At 41.9% G+C, this 20,702-nt stretch overlaps 1 protein-coding gene and 1 non-coding gene across 6 annotated transcripts in view; one reads left to right on the plus strand and one right to left on the minus strand.

The window, feature by feature from the left end:
• Positions 1–1,406: 1,406 nt before the first annotated feature.
• Positions 1,407–1,479, minus strand: Trnar-ucg. Its single transcript has one exon. It is a non-coding gene; the product is annotated as a tRNA-Arg (tRNA).
• A 3,683-nt stretch (positions 1,480–5,162) lies between these two features.
• Positions 5,163–20,702, plus strand: part of LOC111863144 (putative inactive carboxylesterase 4) — a 39,130-nt gene continuing 23,590 nt past the window's right edge. For all 5 annotated transcript variants that reach the window (XM_033750940.1, XM_033750939.1, XM_023849192.2 and 2 more), the window contains exons 1-5: positions 5,163–5,432; positions 13,936–14,106; positions 15,432–15,582; positions 17,080–17,268; positions 19,249–19,439. In XM_033750940.1, the coding sequence (XP_033606831.1) occupies positions 5,205–5,432; positions 13,936–14,106; positions 15,432–15,582; positions 17,080–17,268; positions 19,249–19,439 (930 nt within the window). In that variant the 5' untranslated portion in view covers positions 5,163–5,204. The remainder of the gene's footprint in view (positions 5,433–13,935; positions 14,107–15,431; positions 15,583–17,079; positions 17,269–19,248; positions 19,440–20,702) is intronic.

Raw genomic sequence — 20,702 nt, forward strand, 5'->3', positions numbered from 1 at the left:
ATACCGCAACAATAGGAATAATATCCCATACAATATTGTAAGTAAAAAGTAAAGCTATCCCTGTACCAGGCCGTGAAGGCCCATAGGGTTGTGAGACGTTGAGGGTCCCACTGTACACTGTAAGTATAATTAGAATGATCAAGTCAAGGAGGATGAAATGGGCAGGGCATGTAGCACGAATGGGGAAGACGAGGAATACGTATAGGACATTGGTGGGAAAGCCAGAAGGAGAGAGACCACCGGGAAGGCCAAGGCGTAGGTGGGTGGACAATATTAAAATGGATGTTAGAGACTGGATTGATCTGGCTCAGTATAGGGACCAGTGGGGGGTTCTTGTGAACACGGTAATGAACCTTCAGGTTCCATAAAATACTCGGAAATTTTTCGGTAGCTGCAGAATTGGCGGCTTCTCCAGAACGGCTCAGCTGCATGAATGAGTGAGTAATATTTTACACTAGTGTGGTACATTTCGTTGATTGCAGTGAACGTTTTATTTTACACTTTAAAGAACATAGTTCGAGAATGAATAACACTTTGCTGTAAAACAGTGCATCTGCTCTTAAATTTAGAGTGCCTCATTCCCAAAAGAACAAAACAACTTATTCAGAGGGATGTCGAATAAGAAATACAGTTAAGGGAAAGTATAATAGGGAAGCCAGAAAAACTTTTCCTGTGAAGCAAACAACAAAAATGACTGCGAACTGTAGAGGTGTGAGAATGACAACGATAAAGAAGGTAAGAAAATAAAACAAAGTAAGAAATTAAGAACACCCAGATGAACTGTTGTCTATGTTTTGGATTAAGATGAGCATCTGGACCTCAACATAGTCACGTTTGTTTATGATCTGCGTTAGATCGAATCTCGTAGAATTCAAGAAGCATAGAGAAAAGAAATTCGGGCAGCTATCGGCCGTGCTCTATTTTGATTCCCACCTAAGTTGTATGACTTAAATGAGGTTGAATTGACATTGACCGAAATTAAGTGCATAGCCAGGGAAAACGATTTGATTGTGGGCTTATCATTTTAAGAAAATAGTGAAAGTATGGGATATAGAAATTTTATGGCTTACGTTCTTAAACCAGCTATATGAGTCAGCAATACACTACCGGTTGTTTTTCTCTTCATTTTGAAACTGCTTGTGTAGAAATCGATGTTCAAGTCCCTCGACTTTTCACTATGTGCGCGGCATCTAGTATGGAAGACGTGTACTATATACGTAAGGATGGCCACTGCATCCTGTGACATCTAGCGAGGAAACGTTTAAGTTCGTGCCGCGACGCATGGGTTATGTTAGTAGTACTGTGTAAATTATATGATTTTCCGACTTTCGTTCCATCGAAAAGATATATATAAGAATATGATGTACAGAGATCGTTATTATATGAAACTAAAAAAACTTTATTTTCGACCGTGACAGGACTCGAACCTGCAATCTTCGGATCCGAAGTCCGACGCCTTATCCATTAGGCCACACGGTCAAACTTCCAGAAAAGACCAAGAGCCAGTAATTAAATGCTTAACATGCTCTTTCTTCTGTTGGCATCTATGATTAATTATACTGCTAAATATTTTCCTTCCTTCCTTTTGTACATTACGTATTTTCATTTACATTACATACAATCTTAAAACCCTGTTTTATCATGTATATTCTAGAGCACGTAATTCTTCAACGTTACGCAAGCAAAAGTTCTTCGTTTCTAAGAAGATTAGATTTTTTTCTCAATATTGGTTTATTTTTAGACATTTTAAATACGACGCTTCAACTGCATACGTCACATATGGTCAAGTATTGTGTAACAAGGAATTTCGGACACGCAATGCTCGTTTTCTTGTCATACAGATTTGTAGTCCTATAGATCGCTTGCTGTTAAATTATTTTTCTTTTATTGCGGTTTTGTGAAGTTTCGTATCGTCATCACGTTTGTAACAGGCGTATTTTGCACATACAGTGTAGATATGTTTATGAACTCTCACAACCAAATTTCACTTACCGCCATGAAACTGAAAGCTGAAGAAAATATTCGTACGACCGCCATCTTGTTCTACATATTCTGAATATTCTACTAGTAATTCAGGGAACAAGTCTTCCGGGAGGGACTTTAAGCCGCGAGTCCCGTGTCGTAGCTTTACGGCACGTAAAAGAACCTCATATCTCCTGAGGAGGTCACTGAGCCAAATTCAAGGACACATCCCGCCCAACAGTAGTCTCTAACACCTCTGATAGATGGGGGAAGCATTATACATACCGCCAAGCCAGTAGAGGCCGAACTCGCTGTCTTGGTCGGGACTGATGGTAAGTACCAGTATCGGTAGGGTATAGAGTCTGGTAGAATATCATAGAGGGAAGCACAATAGATCAAACTGGTCGCGGTGCATGGGGAAACCCACCCTCTCTAAATAACTAACTAACTAACTAACATCATCTGAACAAAGTTCCTCTTTTCGAGACTTTTCGAAGATTTATTACCAAACGCCATTTCGAAACTCTAAATTAAATGGCGCTAGTGTCGCTCACACCAGAGAAATTCTCTCGCAACCCATATTGTTATTATTAATTTAAAAAATTAAATAAAACTCAGGAGGAAAGAATGGCTTTCAAGGTATATGGTTCGAACAAGTTTCGTGCAGACCGTATAGACAGACTACCTCTTAGGCATAATATCTTTCCTAGAGAAAGGAATTCAGCTGAATAACATATGACGGGCCTTCACTGCCTATTGCAGAGGTAGCTTTTACGCTCAGTTTTTATATTTCTATTACTGTACTCACATAAGTTATTCCCAGGTTAAATGATCCGATTAATAATAAATAAATTGTAAATGAATGGTTGGATGACTGGATGGTTGGGTAGGTGGACGAATGAATATGTAGGTGGATGGATGGATTAATGGTTGAACTGGTGGGTGAGTGGATAGCTGATGGATTAGTGTCTATAAACATTGATAGATCGGGGAATGCATAGTGGAGGTGTTAACAGTGCTGACAATAGAGCGATAAACAAGAGACGACATAACGAACGGCAGAATTACGAGACGAAACACACAGTTATGAGAAAACTTTTCCCAGCATAATTCTGTGCAACATAAATCCTATGGAAACGTACAAAACATATCGTACTGTAGCCCCTGCAATTATGTATATTCACAACAGGATGAGCAGAGATGAAATTAACCTCTCATAACATTCATAAAATCCCTCCACAGACCTACAGATTAAGTCTGCTGACCGTTGTGGTGAATTCACGTACAGTATCGACCTATCGATCCCTGTAGCAAAACAGCACCACGCCACACAACGTTCCCTGTTCCGGACTGGGTCCCTCAAGGACTTCCAAACCGCCAGCATATTCTTCGCTTCACATTGTAGTATTCTGAGTTGTGACACCGTGTAGTCTCGTAGACCCAAATCAACGTTTCGGAGGAACATACTGCCTCCATCTTAAGGGCAGAAGGCCTGAACATGAGAGCAATACGTTCATTCGAAATATTGATATTCACCTACAACAACGGACGGAGTGTAGTTATGTATGTATGTATGTATGTATGTATTTATTTATTTATTTTTCTCAGCAGACGTAGTGTTGTTATTTATTTATTTCTCATACATTTAACAATGTCTTCAGTGACGCAGAATATACGGCGTCGCAGAGAAGGATGATAGTGGATAATGAATTGGAAAGGATATGGAAGGAAACGGTACTATCCCTAATGAAACCGCATAAATCTCTTTCAGAACAGTTGGTGTTATGACCTTGATAACATTTGGCAAAGTCTGCAAATTGAGAAGCGATTTTTTTTTCCGTAGTCTATTTGTCTCTTGGGTCCAAATGTTCTCCTGAACACCGTGTTCTTAAACACCCTCAACGTACCGTAGTCTCTTAGGGTGAGGTACAAGTTTTCGTGCCCAAATAAAGCAATAGGTACTATTAGTGTTTGTAAACCTGTATTTTTATTTTTAGATTATGAGACTAGAATGTATTTAGCTAAATGTAACAATTTCTTCATTTGTACTTCAAAGTATTTTTTTTTTATTTTTACTGTCGTTACAAAATATTTTAATTGGGCACATTTCGAACTTATAACTGCTGTCTCTGTGTTCTTCAAATTTGCCCTGCATTTGGTGAAGAGACTGACACAATATAGAACTGTTTCTCAGTTTCAAAACTACAACATAGGAGTGATGTGGGGGCACCCATAGGACATTCTTTGTTTCCCCCCTTGTTAGGGTGGTTATGAGAATGTTAGCCAGCAGAAGGGACCCACACCTTGGGGAGGGGTCCGAATTCCACCCATTCAAAATAAAGAAGACGCACACAAGTGCGTCAGTCTGTGTGTTAAGACTTGGAACCTACTGCATTAGAGTCTAGGGCCTTATCCAAGGAGACCAGTTCGACACTTGGGTGATGTAACATGCTGAAATTCTGATTTCTTCCCATAAAGTGTATTTATATGTTTCTTGTGATCCTGACAGTAAAGAGCAGTTGTATCCCTGAACAGCATTAACCGGTTGGTCTTTGTAGTGGAGGCGGAATATTGTCACATAAATGAGTGACTATAGGGTCAAGACCGGCTCTGAGGTCCACCCAAGCTCCTATCCAGTGTGTACCAGGGGTTAAGCGGCCGGGGCTTGAAGCTGACCACTCACCTCCAACTACTGCCGAGGTCAAGAAAATGTGGATCTCTACATCCACTTCAACATACGCCTTCATGGTGCAGTGCTTAATTGGCTGAGCACAGGGACGACCTTACCTTTACCTTTACCCCTCTATAGCTCTGCAGTTCTTTTGTTGGAACTCGGCCGCTTTTTCAGTTCCTTAAGCGTGTACAGAGTCGGTAGGGCTCCTTGGTCGGGCGATCAGCCAGTCTCAAATCCGCTGCCTACATGTAGAACAACACAAACACAGAATAAACGCACACAGACATTCATGCCTTGTGTGGGATTCGAACCCAAGTCCCCAGTGTTTGAGCAGGTGAAGACAGTTCAGTTCTCAGACCACGCGGCCACTGGGATCGACTTCAATTTCAATACTGCGTAACCAAAAATACATCTAGGGGAATCTATGTGTGAAGCCAATTTTGTTAGCTTCCCCCTTCCACCCTGACTTGCGTGTGTTTCCCCTCTGCCCCTCCACGTACGTGGGATGTAACGACAGAAGGGAGAGTGTTCGAAGGACGGACGGGCTGCCTCAGTGGATCGCTCCTCAATGTGGGCTTGGGCGTCGCGTTTCGCACTTTTCGGGGTGACCGCAACATGGCTGTGCTGTCTCTCAACAGAAGCAGTTTATGCAGATGCGGCGGGGGTCACACTGAAGTTGCCGGGTCTGGGGGCCCTGCGGGGTTCCCTCAACACGTCAGCCTGGACCAGCCGGGCCATATATCAGTTCCAGGGGATACCATTCGCCAAGCCACCCGTCGGACATCTAAGATTCAAGGTAAAAATCAGCATCTAATTATCTATTTGTCTTAACAAGTTGAAGTTGCTTCTGTGCTTAACTAATTAAGCTCTGTACAAAGAAGGCGTATGAAGGAGTGGATGTATAGATCCACATTTTCTTGACACCGATATTAGTCGGAGGTAAGTAATCAGTTTCACGCCCCAGTCGCTTTATCCCCGGGGAAGGAGCACCCGGTACCCACTGGATAGGAGGCTGGGTGGGCTGAAAGCCGGTCTAGACGACATTTAGAAATGACCCTCCTGGTACTCGAACTCCGACCCCTCAGTTGTCCAGCCCATGCTCAGTCGCTATGGCAACTGCACTACCCCGGCTCCCGAGTAAGATGATAAGACACAAAAAGAGAACTTCACCTGTTGTTTGATGCGACTGTAAAATTTGATTTTATCACATTATAGAAAGAACACAATTTAAGAGTGTTTCAGAACAGGGTGCGGCGGGGGAAGAATATTTGGACTTAAGAGGACTGAATAGAGAAACTACATAAATAAGGGCTTCATAATTGTTGCTCTTTACCACACTTCATTAGAATGATCACAAAATAGGATAAGCTGAGATGTGCTTTATACATATATAAAATGAATAAGAAATGCTTGCAAAATTTTGCTACTACGAGTAAAGCTAAAAGGAGATGGAACCGCGGAATATCTAGGCTTAGAAGCCAGGTAATATTACAAACAGTTCTGGGAAGACCCAGTCTCCTACTTTCCTTCGACATGACACGAACTGCACAGAAAACGGCGCCTCCAACAGTTCTTCAACTCTGTGGGAACGTCTTTATCGAGCTGTTTCCTAGCAACGACAGGAGGATAGAAAGACAGACACACGCTTCAAATATTCCTTCAATTGTTGTGTGTACAGTAGAACTTGGTTATAACGTCATCAAAGGGACCTAAAAATAGTGTCGTTATAAACGGATGTCGTTGTAACCGAAATGGGCACTTCCACAGTAGCCTTATGTTAGTCACATAAAAATCTACCAAAAACCGAGTTAAAATGTTGCATTTTTTAGTGAAATACGTAGTTAAGTACAGACTAACGTAACATTAACGTGGAATTGCCCAAATGTGTAATATCAAAGACATATTACAGCGCTTTTCACTGACAATACACTGTATACAATACTGTATATTAAAGGTAGGTCTACTCACCAAATTACAGTAGATTACATCAATTGTTGTGCCTTACTGTACCTAGATACGAGTACAGTAATCAGTTATCTTCATCTGTTTCCTGTTACTTGCCCAGTACACACTTTCTAAATTACGTTCAATTTTTGTCACAATTTCACTGCTGCCTCCCCTGGTTCATAACACAAGTTCACAACCCTAATGGCTTCACCCTTGTTTTCGCATAAAACCCACGCTCCTCTTGCAGCCCGCGGTCGTATTCTTCCAGAACAGTCACGTCAGCAAGTAGAGAAAGTGAGGGTGGGCAGACACATCGAACTTTCCCACGATATCAGAGAAATTCAGGAATGAAAATGACGTTACATACGAGGTTGATGCATTTGTGCATGTCGTATTAAGCAAGGTATAAAAACAGTTGCTTTATGAGGAATTAGTTCGTACCATTGAATATTTGACGCAATAGACAAGGTGTCGCAGAAACCGATGTTGCTATAACCAAGTTTTACTGTATTTATTGCCGCGAGAAAATGTTTACTCAGTCGTTGCCTATCACTGAAAAGAGGGATGCATTTTACCGATCCTTTGTCTAGCAACAATGGGATGTATACACATACAGACACACAGACTGATGGGAGTGATTTATGAAGTACGGGTTCAGGTGCCATGATGTACATACCAAGTTTCATAAAGATTGGTTCAAGCATTCAAAAATTAAGTGGCCGGGATTCGCAGACATACAGAAAGCACGAAGTTCACATAAGCCTACTTTCACCTTCTCAAGAAAAGGGGGAAAAAGAACTCCGTGACCTGTAGTCCGCAAGCGAATTATACTGACCGAGCGACCGCCGCTTGTTGGCGAATTTAGTGCCATTTTTTGCGGATAGAGGATGTCACGTGGTCAGCGCAACGGATCCCAACGGCCGTTAATTTCGGATAATAATGAAGCAGGGTACAAGGATGTGGGCTGGATCCATCTTGTTCAGGATTGGGAAAATGGTGGGACGTTGTGACCATGGCAATGAATTCTGGGTTCCATAAATCAGTTGGACTCGTCAAAATGTGTTTACGTAAAACTTACAGTTAAGTCCGTGTAGACGAATTTTGTCTAATAAATTTCCTATTCTAAATGGTCTAAAACAAGGAGATGCTCTGTTGCCATTGATTTCAACTTTCCTTTCGATCTATGCCATTAGAAAGATAAAGGAAAACCAGGTGGAACTCAAATTGAATGGGGTACATCAGCTTCTGGTCTGTGCTGATGACGTGAATCTCCTGGGAGATAACACAAATACCATAAAGAAGAACATAGGAACAATAAATGACGCTAGTAATGAGGTTGGTCAAGAAGTAAACACAGAGCAAACTAAGTATGTGTTGCTGTCTCGTCACCAAAATGCAGGGCAACATGATGAAAATAAAAATAGGTAAAAGATCCTCTGAAAATGTGGCACAGTTCAGATATTTGGGAACAACGATAACAGATCAAAACCTGATTCAGGGGGAAATTAAGAGTCGATTGAACTCGGGTAACGTTTGCTATCATTCAGTCCAGAACCTTTTGTCTTCTCGTCTGCTGTCCAAAACATAAAAATTAGAATATGAAACGATAGTGTTTCCTGTGGTTCTGTATAGGCGTGAAACTTGGTCTCTGACATTAAGGAAGGAACATAGACTAAGAGTATTTGAGAACAGGGTGTTGAGGAGAATATTTGGACCGAAGAGAGATGAAGTGACAGGAGGTTGGAGAAAACTGCATAATGAGGAGCTTCATAACGTGTACTCTTCTCCCAAGTGTAATTAGAATGATCAAGTCAAGGGCAGAGCATGTAGCACGAATGGGAGAGAAAAGGAATGTATATAGGATACTGGTGCGAAAGCCAGAAGGAAAGAGATCACTGGGAAGACGAAGTCATAGATGGGAGGATAGTATTAAGATAGATTTTAGAGAGATAGGATTAGATGCCATGGGCTGAATTGATCTGACTCAAGATAGGGACCAGTGGAGAGCTCTTGTGAACACGGTAATGAACCTTCGGGTCCCATAAAATATTGGGAAATTCTTGAGTAGCTTCGGTTTCTCAAGGGCACAGTTCCATGGAGTAAGTTGTGCGGCTGTGATCTTCGGTCTGCTTGCTTATTTTCTATCTTATCTTCCTACGAATACTATAAGCGGAGAAAAGTACTTCAAGCTCGTTATGTAATTATTTACATTCCTTGTTCCATGGTATCTGTCCTCAAGCAAGACGTACTTTAACTCCTTCAATGTGGCTTATTTTAGCATCCCGAAAGGAATGAATTTAAATTTGCGCATATATTTCCGAAATGAATAAGGTAAAAATAATATACAGAACTGACACTGCACCAGTGCAGCCCCACGCCTGGCAGTAGACGGAGGGGAGTGGCCAACTTCACCCCCCCCAGCTATTACAGTGTTCCCTGTACAGCCGATATGGGCTCTGTGGACAGGAGGAGTAGCGCCTGCTCCTACCGGAAACTGCAGCCGAAGTCCTTCTCATACCATCCTGTCCAAAACCTAAGCTCATTAGTTTCGTTATCAGCCCGTTCATGACGAAAATCTGCAAAAATGCCCCTATTAGCATCAACACTGCCTGTCCGTCAACTGGTTACAACTTTATAACTCAAGAACCACTCAGTCTGTTATCATTAAGAGTGACGACAGATAGTTTAGCTAAAGTTGCAAATTTGGTTGAAAATCGTACGAAACTGACGGACAGTGTACCTCAAAGCGCACTTGACTTTCTATGTCTGGAGCGCAATTAGCTAAGCTTTTATGGAAGGGAGGAAGACTGCTTGAGACAAAAGTTACAGAGAAAATTGACACATATTTAATGCCCACAGCACCAGTTCTGTAAGTCCCGTGTGTTTCTTGAAAAGCAGAGAAAAATTAGCGAAAGTGGAATAAGTGTTAATCTATGCGTAACGTAAGATCAGATAACATTGTCTGTGTGCTTATCTAAGCTAAATACTAAGCCGCGCCATAGCTCAAGCGTTTAGTCACTGGCTTCCCACTGCGGTGGTCCGGGTTCGATCCCGGGGTCTGGTCAAGTGGGATTTGTGGTGGACAAAGTGGCGCTGGGGCAGGTTTTCTCCGAGTACTTCGGTTTCCCCTGCCAATCTTTATTCCACCAATTGCTCCACAATCACCCTCACCTATCATCTGGGGCTTGTACAATGGGCCAGAACTGGCCGCAGTACAAGGGACTTAGTCCCACCCCACTAGCAATAAATAAAGCTAAATACTATGTCATTAAAACGTATGGGAGAGTGGAGATATAGCTCCACCTTTCTTCACCTCAAAACCAGTTGGAGGTAAGTGGTCAGTTTCATACACCTGGCTCTTTACCCCCAAAGAAATAGCCCCATGTACCCACTGGACGCTGTGGAGAAGAGAAAAATCTTGCACCGCTACGAATCTAGCCGGTTACCGTTTGAACCATTAAAACTCCTTAAGCTATGCATGTTTCCTAATAGGTCTAATGTTCCTATATATTCGGACTACAAATTACTTTTTCCGAGTTCAGTTCATGTTACTTCGTGTAACGCCTGGTTTCGCCGTAGAGACTTGCACATACGAGAAAAGCCTGGGTTTGTGACAGTTTCAAAGACTCGTGTGAAGCCTCTTGGCACGGGACAGTAGTACTTTCACCATTCAGACTGACCTTGTACTTTGAAGCGCATTCAATCCACAGTCTTCTTGCCCACGGCATTCACACAAGTGATCAAAATAGATTATCCAGCTGATGTGTGACTACACGAACACAAAAGCCAGAATCAGTGTGTGTCTGGCTCACAAAGTGCCTTCTCTTGGGTACACGCCAGTTCTTTCAATGGCATGTCTTCTCGTTCTGCTGCGACTTAATAAAATCTTCCCAACGCAGCACTCAAATGCATCATTATCTTCGTCATCGTACTCCAGTAACTGTGGTGGGTTCTTATACAGAATGTACCAGGTTAGGCGCCTGTCGCTTAGGAACGACAGCAGGTGTGATGATGTTGGTACTTACAGCATACCCTTCGTTGACACAAGTTACGCGCATCCGGAAGACAGCTCTGGTTACCTCCCTTCATAAGATTTTCATATTCTATCTTTCGGTTTGTAAAAAAAAAAACAATAAAGCTATCCCTGTAACATGCCGTGGAGACCCATACGGTCCTGCGACGTCGAAGCTCCCACACTTTCTAGATAATCGATTCACAGATGGCGGTGAAGTTGTCAGGCTTACGCGCCGCTGCAAACTTTTACTCCCAGGAAAATTTGTGTTTCTCGTTTCTGTTAGAGGCTGAGTCGACCCCAGGGTCGTAATGTGGCTGGAAGGATTAGGTCAATTAAAAAATCCAATGACCTCATTGGGATTCCAACCCGCGACCTTCCGGCTTGTAGCATAGTGCCTCAACCAACTACGCTACCGCGTGCCCCTTGTACCTTATTTAATTTTACTGCTTGTTTCACGACATTTTCAATAACTCAAATTATGTAGCATCTAATGATAGGATTAACAGAGGATAATGAACTGCAAGAGATGTGGAAGGAAGCGGTCCTGGCCGGACTACATATTCAAGGTTACTGCTTCTAAATGAATATCTACACTTGTTATAGGAACGGAAGATGGAAGGTTTTGTTTGAGGCGTTTTTGCTACAAGACGTTTGATATGTTAGCATGAATTTACATAGCAAAATTCATCTGCTCTTAGCTGTTATTACAGTACAATGCAAATTCTTCTACTAAGGTTAAATATTTTGCCAAATTTTGTTTGTATATGAAAAACACCTTGTGCCTGCTAATACTTCCTCGATAGATTTTATACTTAAAAATTTACAATTTAAAATTCAATGTTGCATTAGGCCCTACATCAGTTGTTTATGTAGTTGAAAAACTGTGTTGTTATCGTGCTAATTAATCTACTCCCATCTAATTACTTCAGAAGCTTGCAGCTGTAAGCGGAAATCTTCAAGGGATGCATTTTGTTGTGTGTTTACCATTGTATATATTTTGTATACCTGTCAAACACAGCAATCAATTAAAGTTACTCACTTCCACTATTTCGTATCAAATGAGATTTTATTGGATTAACGTATAAGGTCGCAACATGTTTCGGCCCTCAGGGAGCCACCATCATCTGGGGATGCACTCTACAAATCTTAAAGAACTGAGTTTAATTCTTATATGGATCCATATGTTACAAGTATTCAGTGTGTCTATAATATAAAATAAATATAAAATATTAAACATTGCGTAATCCCCCACATACAAAGATTTATATTTAAGCTTCTATGTTTTCAGCTTAATTTTATTTAAAATATATTACATTACACCTGAAACCTTCTTGAGTTATTTCAACTGATTACTGTGTTTGACAGGTATGAAATATATATACATTAATATACAGTAATTAAATTTGCGCCCGAAATAATTTTATACGCAATAAACATCGTTCAGTGCATACTGCTGGTCGAGTTCCTTCCAAAACTTTCCTTATTGTTGCGTAACCTGGTTCCACTGTTGCGCAACTTGGCAACCGACCGTTTAGCAAGGGTCTGCCTTCGTGGTAACTTGTTCCACATCCCGTTGCCTAGCAACGGCTTGATATGTCACAATATTTATGTGCTTCATAAGGTTCTTAGAATGAACAGCGATTATTACTCTAAACAACATTGACGACTGGTCTTTGTAATGTACTCGTATATTGCCTGGAAACGAAGAACTGAATTTTTAAATATTATTTGGATGAATCCACACTTCTAAGGGTTACGTAGGCCAACTGACAAAGCCTGCTTCATGCTAGTACAGATATCGCTTTGTATTCCCGTTGGATTACGTGTTCTGGAGTTTAACTAGCTGACAAGCTCGATTTGTTGACTAAATGCTGTTTGTGTAAATCCAGCAGGACCCCATTAGTTGCATCAACTTATACATCAAACATGCATGAGCCTTCTATAAACTGGCATATTCAGAGAGTACATAATGTTACGGTTTGGATATAGAAGTACCAATATTATACACTGACAGTCACGGTAGCCGAGCGGTCTAAGGCATGCACTGTCTTCCCTCGCTCGGAAGCCGGAATCGTGGGTTCGAATCCCACTCAGGGCATGGATGTTTGTGTGCGTTTTTCTGTGTTTGTGTACAGGTAGAGGCCTTGCGACGTGCTGATCACCCGCCCAAGGAGTCCTACCGTATGTCTAAGATCTAGTAAAACCGAAGTGAAACGGAGAGTTTCATGGAGGTAGGCCTAGGCCCAAATTGGGGCTGTAGCGCCAATAAAAAAAAATACTGCAGGAGCGTGAATGTATTCTTCTCGAAATACGCCAGTCTCATTAACCTTACTGCATGTGTTGTCATGTGTGAGACGTCCGCTTTTGCCATTATACATAGTGAGCTGTTTAAACTCAATATTAGGAATATTTCTGCCGAATATTAATAGCTCTCTATCATGCGAATTTATTAATTTTCCTAAGGTTTATTTCTAGTTTAAAAATCAGAATTCAATATTACGAACGTTTTAACGAAATGTCCATAGAACGCTAGAATGTAGCGATCCTACATGCATACGTTCATTACAAACATTGTGTTTCTGGAAATGATATATCGTCTTGTGTTTTTTTCTCTGAAGTACCGTCCTGTTTTTATTGAAAAACACAACGTTTCGGAGACCGGATTGTTTCTCCGTCTTCAGGTGGAACTTACTCAGATTTGCCCAATCGGTAGAGTTAGTCCATACTTCCGGACATCTGTACCAACACCAAATAGGTTATACAAGCCAAGCACAGCACAAACCATCTGCAAGAGCTAAAAAACATATAAATATTAAAAAAAAAATCCGCAAGTATAAGAGCTTGCACTAGAGAAATACGAGTCGAGGCCTCACACGTGTGGAATTTAATATTTTTATGTTTTGCCTTGACTCTCGCAGATGGGATGTGCTGTGCTTGACTTGTTTACCCTTATCTGGTGTTGGTAATGGCGTCCCGACAGAGGAACTAGCCGTATCGATTTAGCGCAATAGTCGATTTTACCTGAAGTTGAAAATAGAATCCAGTCTCCGAAACGTCGTGTTTGTAAATAAAAGCAGGACGATGTATAATGTTCAGAAACATAATCTTTTTGCATTACTGTAACTTCGTCACAAACTTTTAGATCTTACTTAATTTTATTAGTTGTCCTGTTAATAATTTGAAAAATTACTATTAAGCATTCTTCATAATGTTTATGGGAACTTTCGTCGTTTTTTAAGAGGGTGAAAGCTTTAGCAAATATTTTGAAGAAAGGAAACGCGGCCTGCATGCTACTAGCTATGCAGACATCTTTTAAATATTTATTATGTTTCTACAGCCACCAGAACCAGCTGATCCATGGAATGGAACCCTGGATGCCACAAAATTTGGAAAGAAATGCCCAGCCCTTACGAGATCGAATCAAGAACAAGAATTCAAAGAGTGGACGTCTCTTCTAACGCCTGAAAACACGGAAGATTGTCTCACTCTCAACGTGTACACGCCAAAGGTAAAATATAAAGTTACACCATCGTTCCAAATGCAACAGTCCTGCAGGAAAGGCAGCTTTAACGTTTTTTTTCCTGGAAGAATGTTTAAAATATAGGGCCCACTAAATTCCTTCCAAATTTTGGAAACAGGTCAACAACATTAATTGTTTGTATCTGCTATTTACAGTTTCTTTTTCAGCCAGACATTTAGAGGAAAAGAGGTCCAAACGCCAACTAACTTGGAGCACCAATAAGTAACGAATTATTTTCCTTCTCTTCTTCTTCTTAAAACTGAGTTTTGTTCTTAGTTTCTCGTTCCGTAGTAAAAGCTGCTCCGGATTTGTATTAACAAATTCGATACAGTAGATTCTTCCTGAGACACTTACTGTCGCTCAGCTAGTCGATATATTGTGTTTCTCGCTCCTTCTGGAACCAGAAGGTTAATTACCGGCTTTATAACTCTTGTCCCTGGTCCATATTTACCAGCTACGTCTTTCCAATTCTTAATAACTTTAAGATCCAATATAATATCATCTTGCCCCCTTCTATGTGGCACAGTTCTCAAGTTGCACTGTCACAAACTGATATGCATTTCTCCTCCTTCCGAAGCATGCAACCTGCCAGGCTTCCCTTTTCCTCCTGTTATTTCCTCCATCGGTCAGTGCAATGGTTAGGATCCAGGCTCGATACCAAGCAGAGGCAAGGGATTATTCTCTGCTTTTCAGGACCCAGTCAAGATCCAAGGCCTACCCACCTCCTATTCTATGGTTTTGCTATCCTTTCGTGAGGGATAAAGCAGAAAGGACATGAATCCTACCACTCACTTTGATCAAGTAGCAAGGCTAAGAATATCTGCAATATCAGTTACACTTTCCCTGACATCTTCATTGCGAGGTACTTAACGGAACACGGAAACTTTACCTAAATACTCCCCACAGCACACTATTCTCAGAGGTTCAAAACAATTCAATATTCTTTACAAGCGATGAAAATTCTGAGTTCAAAAGTTAAGGAACCAGAGTTTGGGTACATGTAGCTGTGTTCTTGTGTTACACGTCTGGAATATTTTACTTCTAGCATCTTCTGCCGTTGAAAACAAGTCATGCATTTGAGGCGATTGAACTTTTGGCAGTTAATTAACGAAGGAACTATAAACTCTTGGATGCTTGGATAGCTCAGTCGGTATAGCGACTGGCTACGGTCTGGACAGCCCAGGAGTCATAGTTCTACTTCCGGTATGGGGTAAAGCGGCCTGGGAGTGAATCTAACCACTCCACTCCAACAACTGTCCAGGCCAAGAGTGTCTTACTCTAAACACTTATAGAACTCTTTATTTCTGATACAGCTCTTCAGTAATGCGAGCCTCGCTCTCCCAGTCATGGTGTACATCCACGGAGGGTCCTTCCGGCTCGGTAGTGCTCAAGAGTACTGGCCTAACTATTTACTAGAGAAGGACGTCGTCCTGGTTGTTCCTCAGTATCGACTGGGCCCACTGGGTGAGTCAACTCTTGTACCAACATTTTATCCTTCAGTAAGCTTTATGATGTTTGCTTACGTGACAGTGATGCAGAGTGTCTTCTGGGGTAAGGAGTCGATATAGCGACTGGCTACAGGCTGGAAGACTGAGGGGTCGGATTTCGAGTCACGGTGGAGGCAAGAATTTTCTCTTCTCCAAGTCATCCAGACCGACTCTGGGACCTCCAACTAGTGACAAGGTCAAGAAAATGTGGACCCATCCATTCACTCCCCCATGTCCCTTCATGGCGTAGTGCTTAGTTATTTAAGCACAGAAACAACTTTACAACTCTCTTCAAGGATATAACGCCGTGTAGATGGTTACTGGCTGTTTGGGGGAACTTGTTACTTTCATTAGCCTCAAGAAAAGACAATCCCTCCCAGACGCACTGTGGCCCTTGGGCCGACTCAGCCTCTAACATAAATGAGTACCAGGAATTAATTAAATAATTTTCCTGGGGAGTAAAGCGTGGCCCCGGCGCGCAAGGCTGACAACCTTGCCGCCATCTTTGAGCCGATTGTCTACATAATGTGGGACCCTCAACATCTCACAACCCTATGGGCCTTCACGGCCTGGTACAGGGATAGCTTTACTTATTTTACTTTTATTCAGGTGTTCTGCCAACAGAAAATCCTCTCGGTAAACTATCTGTGGTCTAAAGAGGATTAGTTCGCAAATTCTTTTAAAGAACATATCCATTTTTAACTTCATTCTGGTCCGTCACACTAGTCAGTATAATAGAATGATATGTGAGTACACCGCCCAGTGTGACTCAAATGTACACATATATGATGCCTTTACATGTTTCTGACAGTTAATGACAATCTTCAGAAGGCAAATAGCAACACATGAAATTACTATTACATAAAGCATAGTGCATCAGGATCAAATTTGTCCAAATTTTTACATATAAAGATTTTAAATTAAGCTAAAATGTGGTGAGTTAAAATATAAATAAAACTCTTAAATTTTTAAAATCTTAAACCGCTGAGATTCTTGCCCCTTCTATCAACGGGAGGTTGGGTAGGTTGCCGCCCTTGGAGGTCCGGGCAGTGCTTTTCTTCTTTTTATAGTTGGTTAGGAGTCTCTGCTTGTTGAGCTGCTTCTCCTTCCGTTGTTTATTGAGACACTTTTATATATAAAACTTTGGACAAGTCTGAACTTGATGCACTATGATTTGTGTAACAGTAGTTTCCTCATGTGTTGTTGTTTGTCTCCTCATTCTATAGAACATATCCCTTTTCTGAAACTAGGATTTATTATGCAACAGTACTTTCAGTAATGAATATTTTTGTTGGATGTCGGGTTTGGATCCAGAGGACAACTGAAAGTGACCAATTCGTGAGTATGTTTTTTTCTTTCCTTCGCTTTTATAATTTAACGACTCTGTCAGCATCGAGATCATAAAGCGTCGACATTAGGCTGATGAATGAGTGTGGCGCGCATGACGGAACTGACGCGGCCATGTTGTGAACAGGATTCCTGTCACTACAGACGGAGGATGTTCCCGGCAACATGGGGCTGATGGACCAAGCTCTGGCTCTGCGATGGGTGAGGAACTACATATCGTTTTTCGGAGGAGACCCCGATCGAGTTACCATTTTCGGGCAGAGCGCCGGTGGAGCTGCTGTTACCCTCATGCAACTCAGTCCCCTCGTTGACGAGAGTGAGTTGAGACACCTCTTATTATTATTATTATTATTATTATTATTATTATTATTATTATTAGTTTAGCGTGTGGAGCCGTTACTATGTAATGACCGGGGGACATAAGAATAAAGAACGATGTTATGCAACCAGTCTGCATGCAACGGATCAGTAAACACGTTCCCGTGTCAATGAGTACACACGCAACAATAGAGTTACTGTTGAAAACGATGTTTTCTAGTCGAGTAATGCAAAGAGGTTATAAGGAAGACAATTGGGTCTACTGTGCAGGCGGGGCCGAATACCTCCACCGTGACGCTGCGAGTCGTAGGAGGCGACTAAAAGGAAAGTCTCAAATCTGAGACAGTAAAATATGGTTGCGTGTTCCAAGGGGATTCGGACCTGAGAAAGATTGCGCTGGCAAGGGCCAGCAGCATTTACAAATGACAGACCCGTCCTCTCGTCAGAGAGGGCGCACAGCAAAAGTAAACACGATCAAACAGTAATAAATATCTGGTCATGAGCGCCAGATGAGGTTCGACACCAAGACTTACTGAGTAACCGTCAGTCGCAAATTGACTTTGACTTTGATCCAGTAAGTTGAGAGTTGAGCTGTGCAAGGGACGCTGAGAAGAGATGGCTCTGTGGTTAATTTGACAGTTCTATTGTTGAGTGTTAACCAGAGGGCAACAATGTGAGCACAGAAGCTGAAGAATCTGCGTTGTTGAGAGCTACTACCAAGCAACGACTAGTGAAGACGCTGCAATTACTGGTCGTTCCGAGTGGCGTGTATAAGAAGTCAATAAATATATTCACCAATCCATACCCCGTCTATAATCACGCACATAAANGCGTGTTGCGATTTGTGCAGTTTGCAGAGCAGCGATAGCGCTGCAATTACTGGTCGTTCCGAGTGGCGTGTATAAGAAGTCAACAAATATATTCACCAATCCATACCCCGTCTATAATCACGCACATAAATCATGATATTACTGTTGAACTTCCATACATGGACCGTAGCTACGAGATACTAAATTTTGTTCAAGCATAAATACGTGGACAGATTATAATTATAATAAACATGCGTCCATTATTTTATATATTCTTTATATTACATACCGTGCACAACGAGCGAAATAATGCACGGATACAGGAACATAAGCTGCTAGTCGCAATCAAGTTCGTGAGCATGTTGTGTAAGCGCGCGATTTGGTATATTGTTACACTCTACACAGTGTATGACACAAACTCCGTCCTAAGTGCAACAGTTTACTGTAGTTCTTTTGTCTTCTTTTTTCTACACTACATGTTTCGGCCGTAAATGGCCATCATCAGGTGTATACTCGCACGTAGCTGTTACACTGCACATAGTTTAAAATTTAAAAACTCCAGTTTTCTTAATTGTTCATTTCTCCGTTGTTAATAGGTCCCGATATATCAGAATCCCCTTGCTGGTATTTGTCAGATATGTATGAAATCTTTGTTAGTTTACATATGTCAATTGAATTTTCGAATTTTGGTATTTTTAAAATCTTCAATCTATATTTAATTTTTCTTCCCTTAATTTTAAAATTTTAAAATGTAAAATTCACAAGGACACCTGCTCTAGGTCTACAGTGCTGCAGCGGCTACTTCTTGCTTTCAGCACCGTTCAGGTAGGTGTAGGCTCCCTCTGTGCGTGCTTCTGCTTATCTTTAATACGTTTAATACACGTATTAAATATAAGCAGCAACACGCACGCACCAAATTCTCCATCTACAAATTCTCTACAATAGGCCAATCAGTGGCCACCGTGCCGAATGGACCCAATTGGAGTCCATCCCCCACTACGCAAAAAAAAAAAAATAAACAAAAAAATCCCGAACGGTAAATCAGTGGTACCAATGCACTAATGCGTACATATACTATTGAATACTGTTTTTCTTTTTTTTCAGTCTTCATCATGTTATTATTTGTTCATTTCACTTGCGACCATGATACCGTTAACTGTCTCTTGCAGACTTGTTTGCGAAAGTAATCGCTCAGAGTGGGTCGGCGCTGGCTACGTGGGTCATAGATCGTAATCCGGTGAGGAGCGGTCTAGCCATTGCTCGGCTGGCCAACTGTAACCAGACTAAGATGGCAGACCTTACAGCCTGCCTCAGAGAGATCCCAGTGAAAGACTTGCTTCTGGCGCACTCGAAATTTCTGGTTAGTTTATCTGGTAAAAGTTAGCCCTGTAAGAGGCTGTGAAGGCCCATAGTTTTCTGAGACGTCGAAGCCCACACATTTTCTCTAGAAAATCAGTCCACAGATGGCGGTGAGGTTGTCAGCCTTACGTGCCGGCCACCATTTACCCCCGCCCCAGGAAAATTCCTGGTACTCATTTCTGTTAGAGGCTGAGTCGACCCCAGGGTCATAGTGCGGCTGGTAGAATTAGGTAATTTGAAAAATATCGACCACCTCGGGGCTCGAACCCGTGACCTTCCGGCTTCTAGCATAGTGGCTCAAACAACTACGCTACTGCGTGTCCCAGTTTATCTGATACCATCAGCGATCTCTGTTTAATACAGGAACCAGGATAGTTCATTTCGTGACTGACGACGGGATGGGCGACTGAGGAATTAGGGCTCGAATCCCAGCAGTGACAAGAGATATCTTCTTCATTGCGTACAGACCGGCTTTGGGATCTATCGGGCCCCTTTTCCAGTGGGAACAAATTGGTCTGTCCTCAGGGGTGAAGTCGACGGCGCGTAAATCTGATAATTCATTTTCATCTAGTGCCCAAGTTAATAATAAATGGACTCTGGATGCACCTCAGTGGTGCAGTGCTTTATGAACTATGCAGGCCGACAACTGTGCCTCTTACAACAAATATAGTTACGCTACAGAAAACGTGTTAAATTATTTTCCTGGTGAGTAAAGCGCGGCCGGCGCGTAAGGCTGACAACCTTACCTCCATCTTTGAGCCGATTGTCTAGATCAGTGTTTCCCAACCTGTGGTCCGCGGACCCCTGGGGGTCCGCGAGTAATTCAAAAGGGGTCCGCGGGATAGTTTATTTTCATTAAAATTTATCTTATCATGTTCCTCACACCTGGGATATTTGCAATGTATATCTCTGGCGCTTGAGGCCCATGGTTGAAGTAAAATTTAACGGGACTGTTGGTACCGTTACTTCTTCCCTTTGTAAAGCAGAGGTGAATAACCAAAGATTTGTGTAGCTTTTTCCAAGGACATTTTCTTTTGGTCGGCCCATTGCATCTCAGACTCGTGTTTCAGGGTGGACTGCTGTCCTAGTACCTGCTGTCCGACCATTCTCCCCTCCTCCCCCGCCAAATACATCCCTCTTTGGTTGGGAATAAACCTGGGACCATTGACCACGTTTCTTATTCATTTCAGTGGCAGAGCGAACAACCCGTGTTTCTTTAGTTTTTGTGCAGTGAATTTTTATAATATTATACAAGTGTGTTTTT

Source organism: Cryptotermes secundus, unplaced genomic scaffold (genome assembly GCF_002891405.2).
Source record: "Cryptotermes secundus unplaced genomic scaffold, Csec_1.0 scaffold6, whole genome shotgun sequence".
Classification (NCBI taxonomy): domain Eukaryota; kingdom Metazoa; phylum Arthropoda; class Insecta; order Blattodea; family Kalotermitidae; genus Cryptotermes; species Cryptotermes secundus.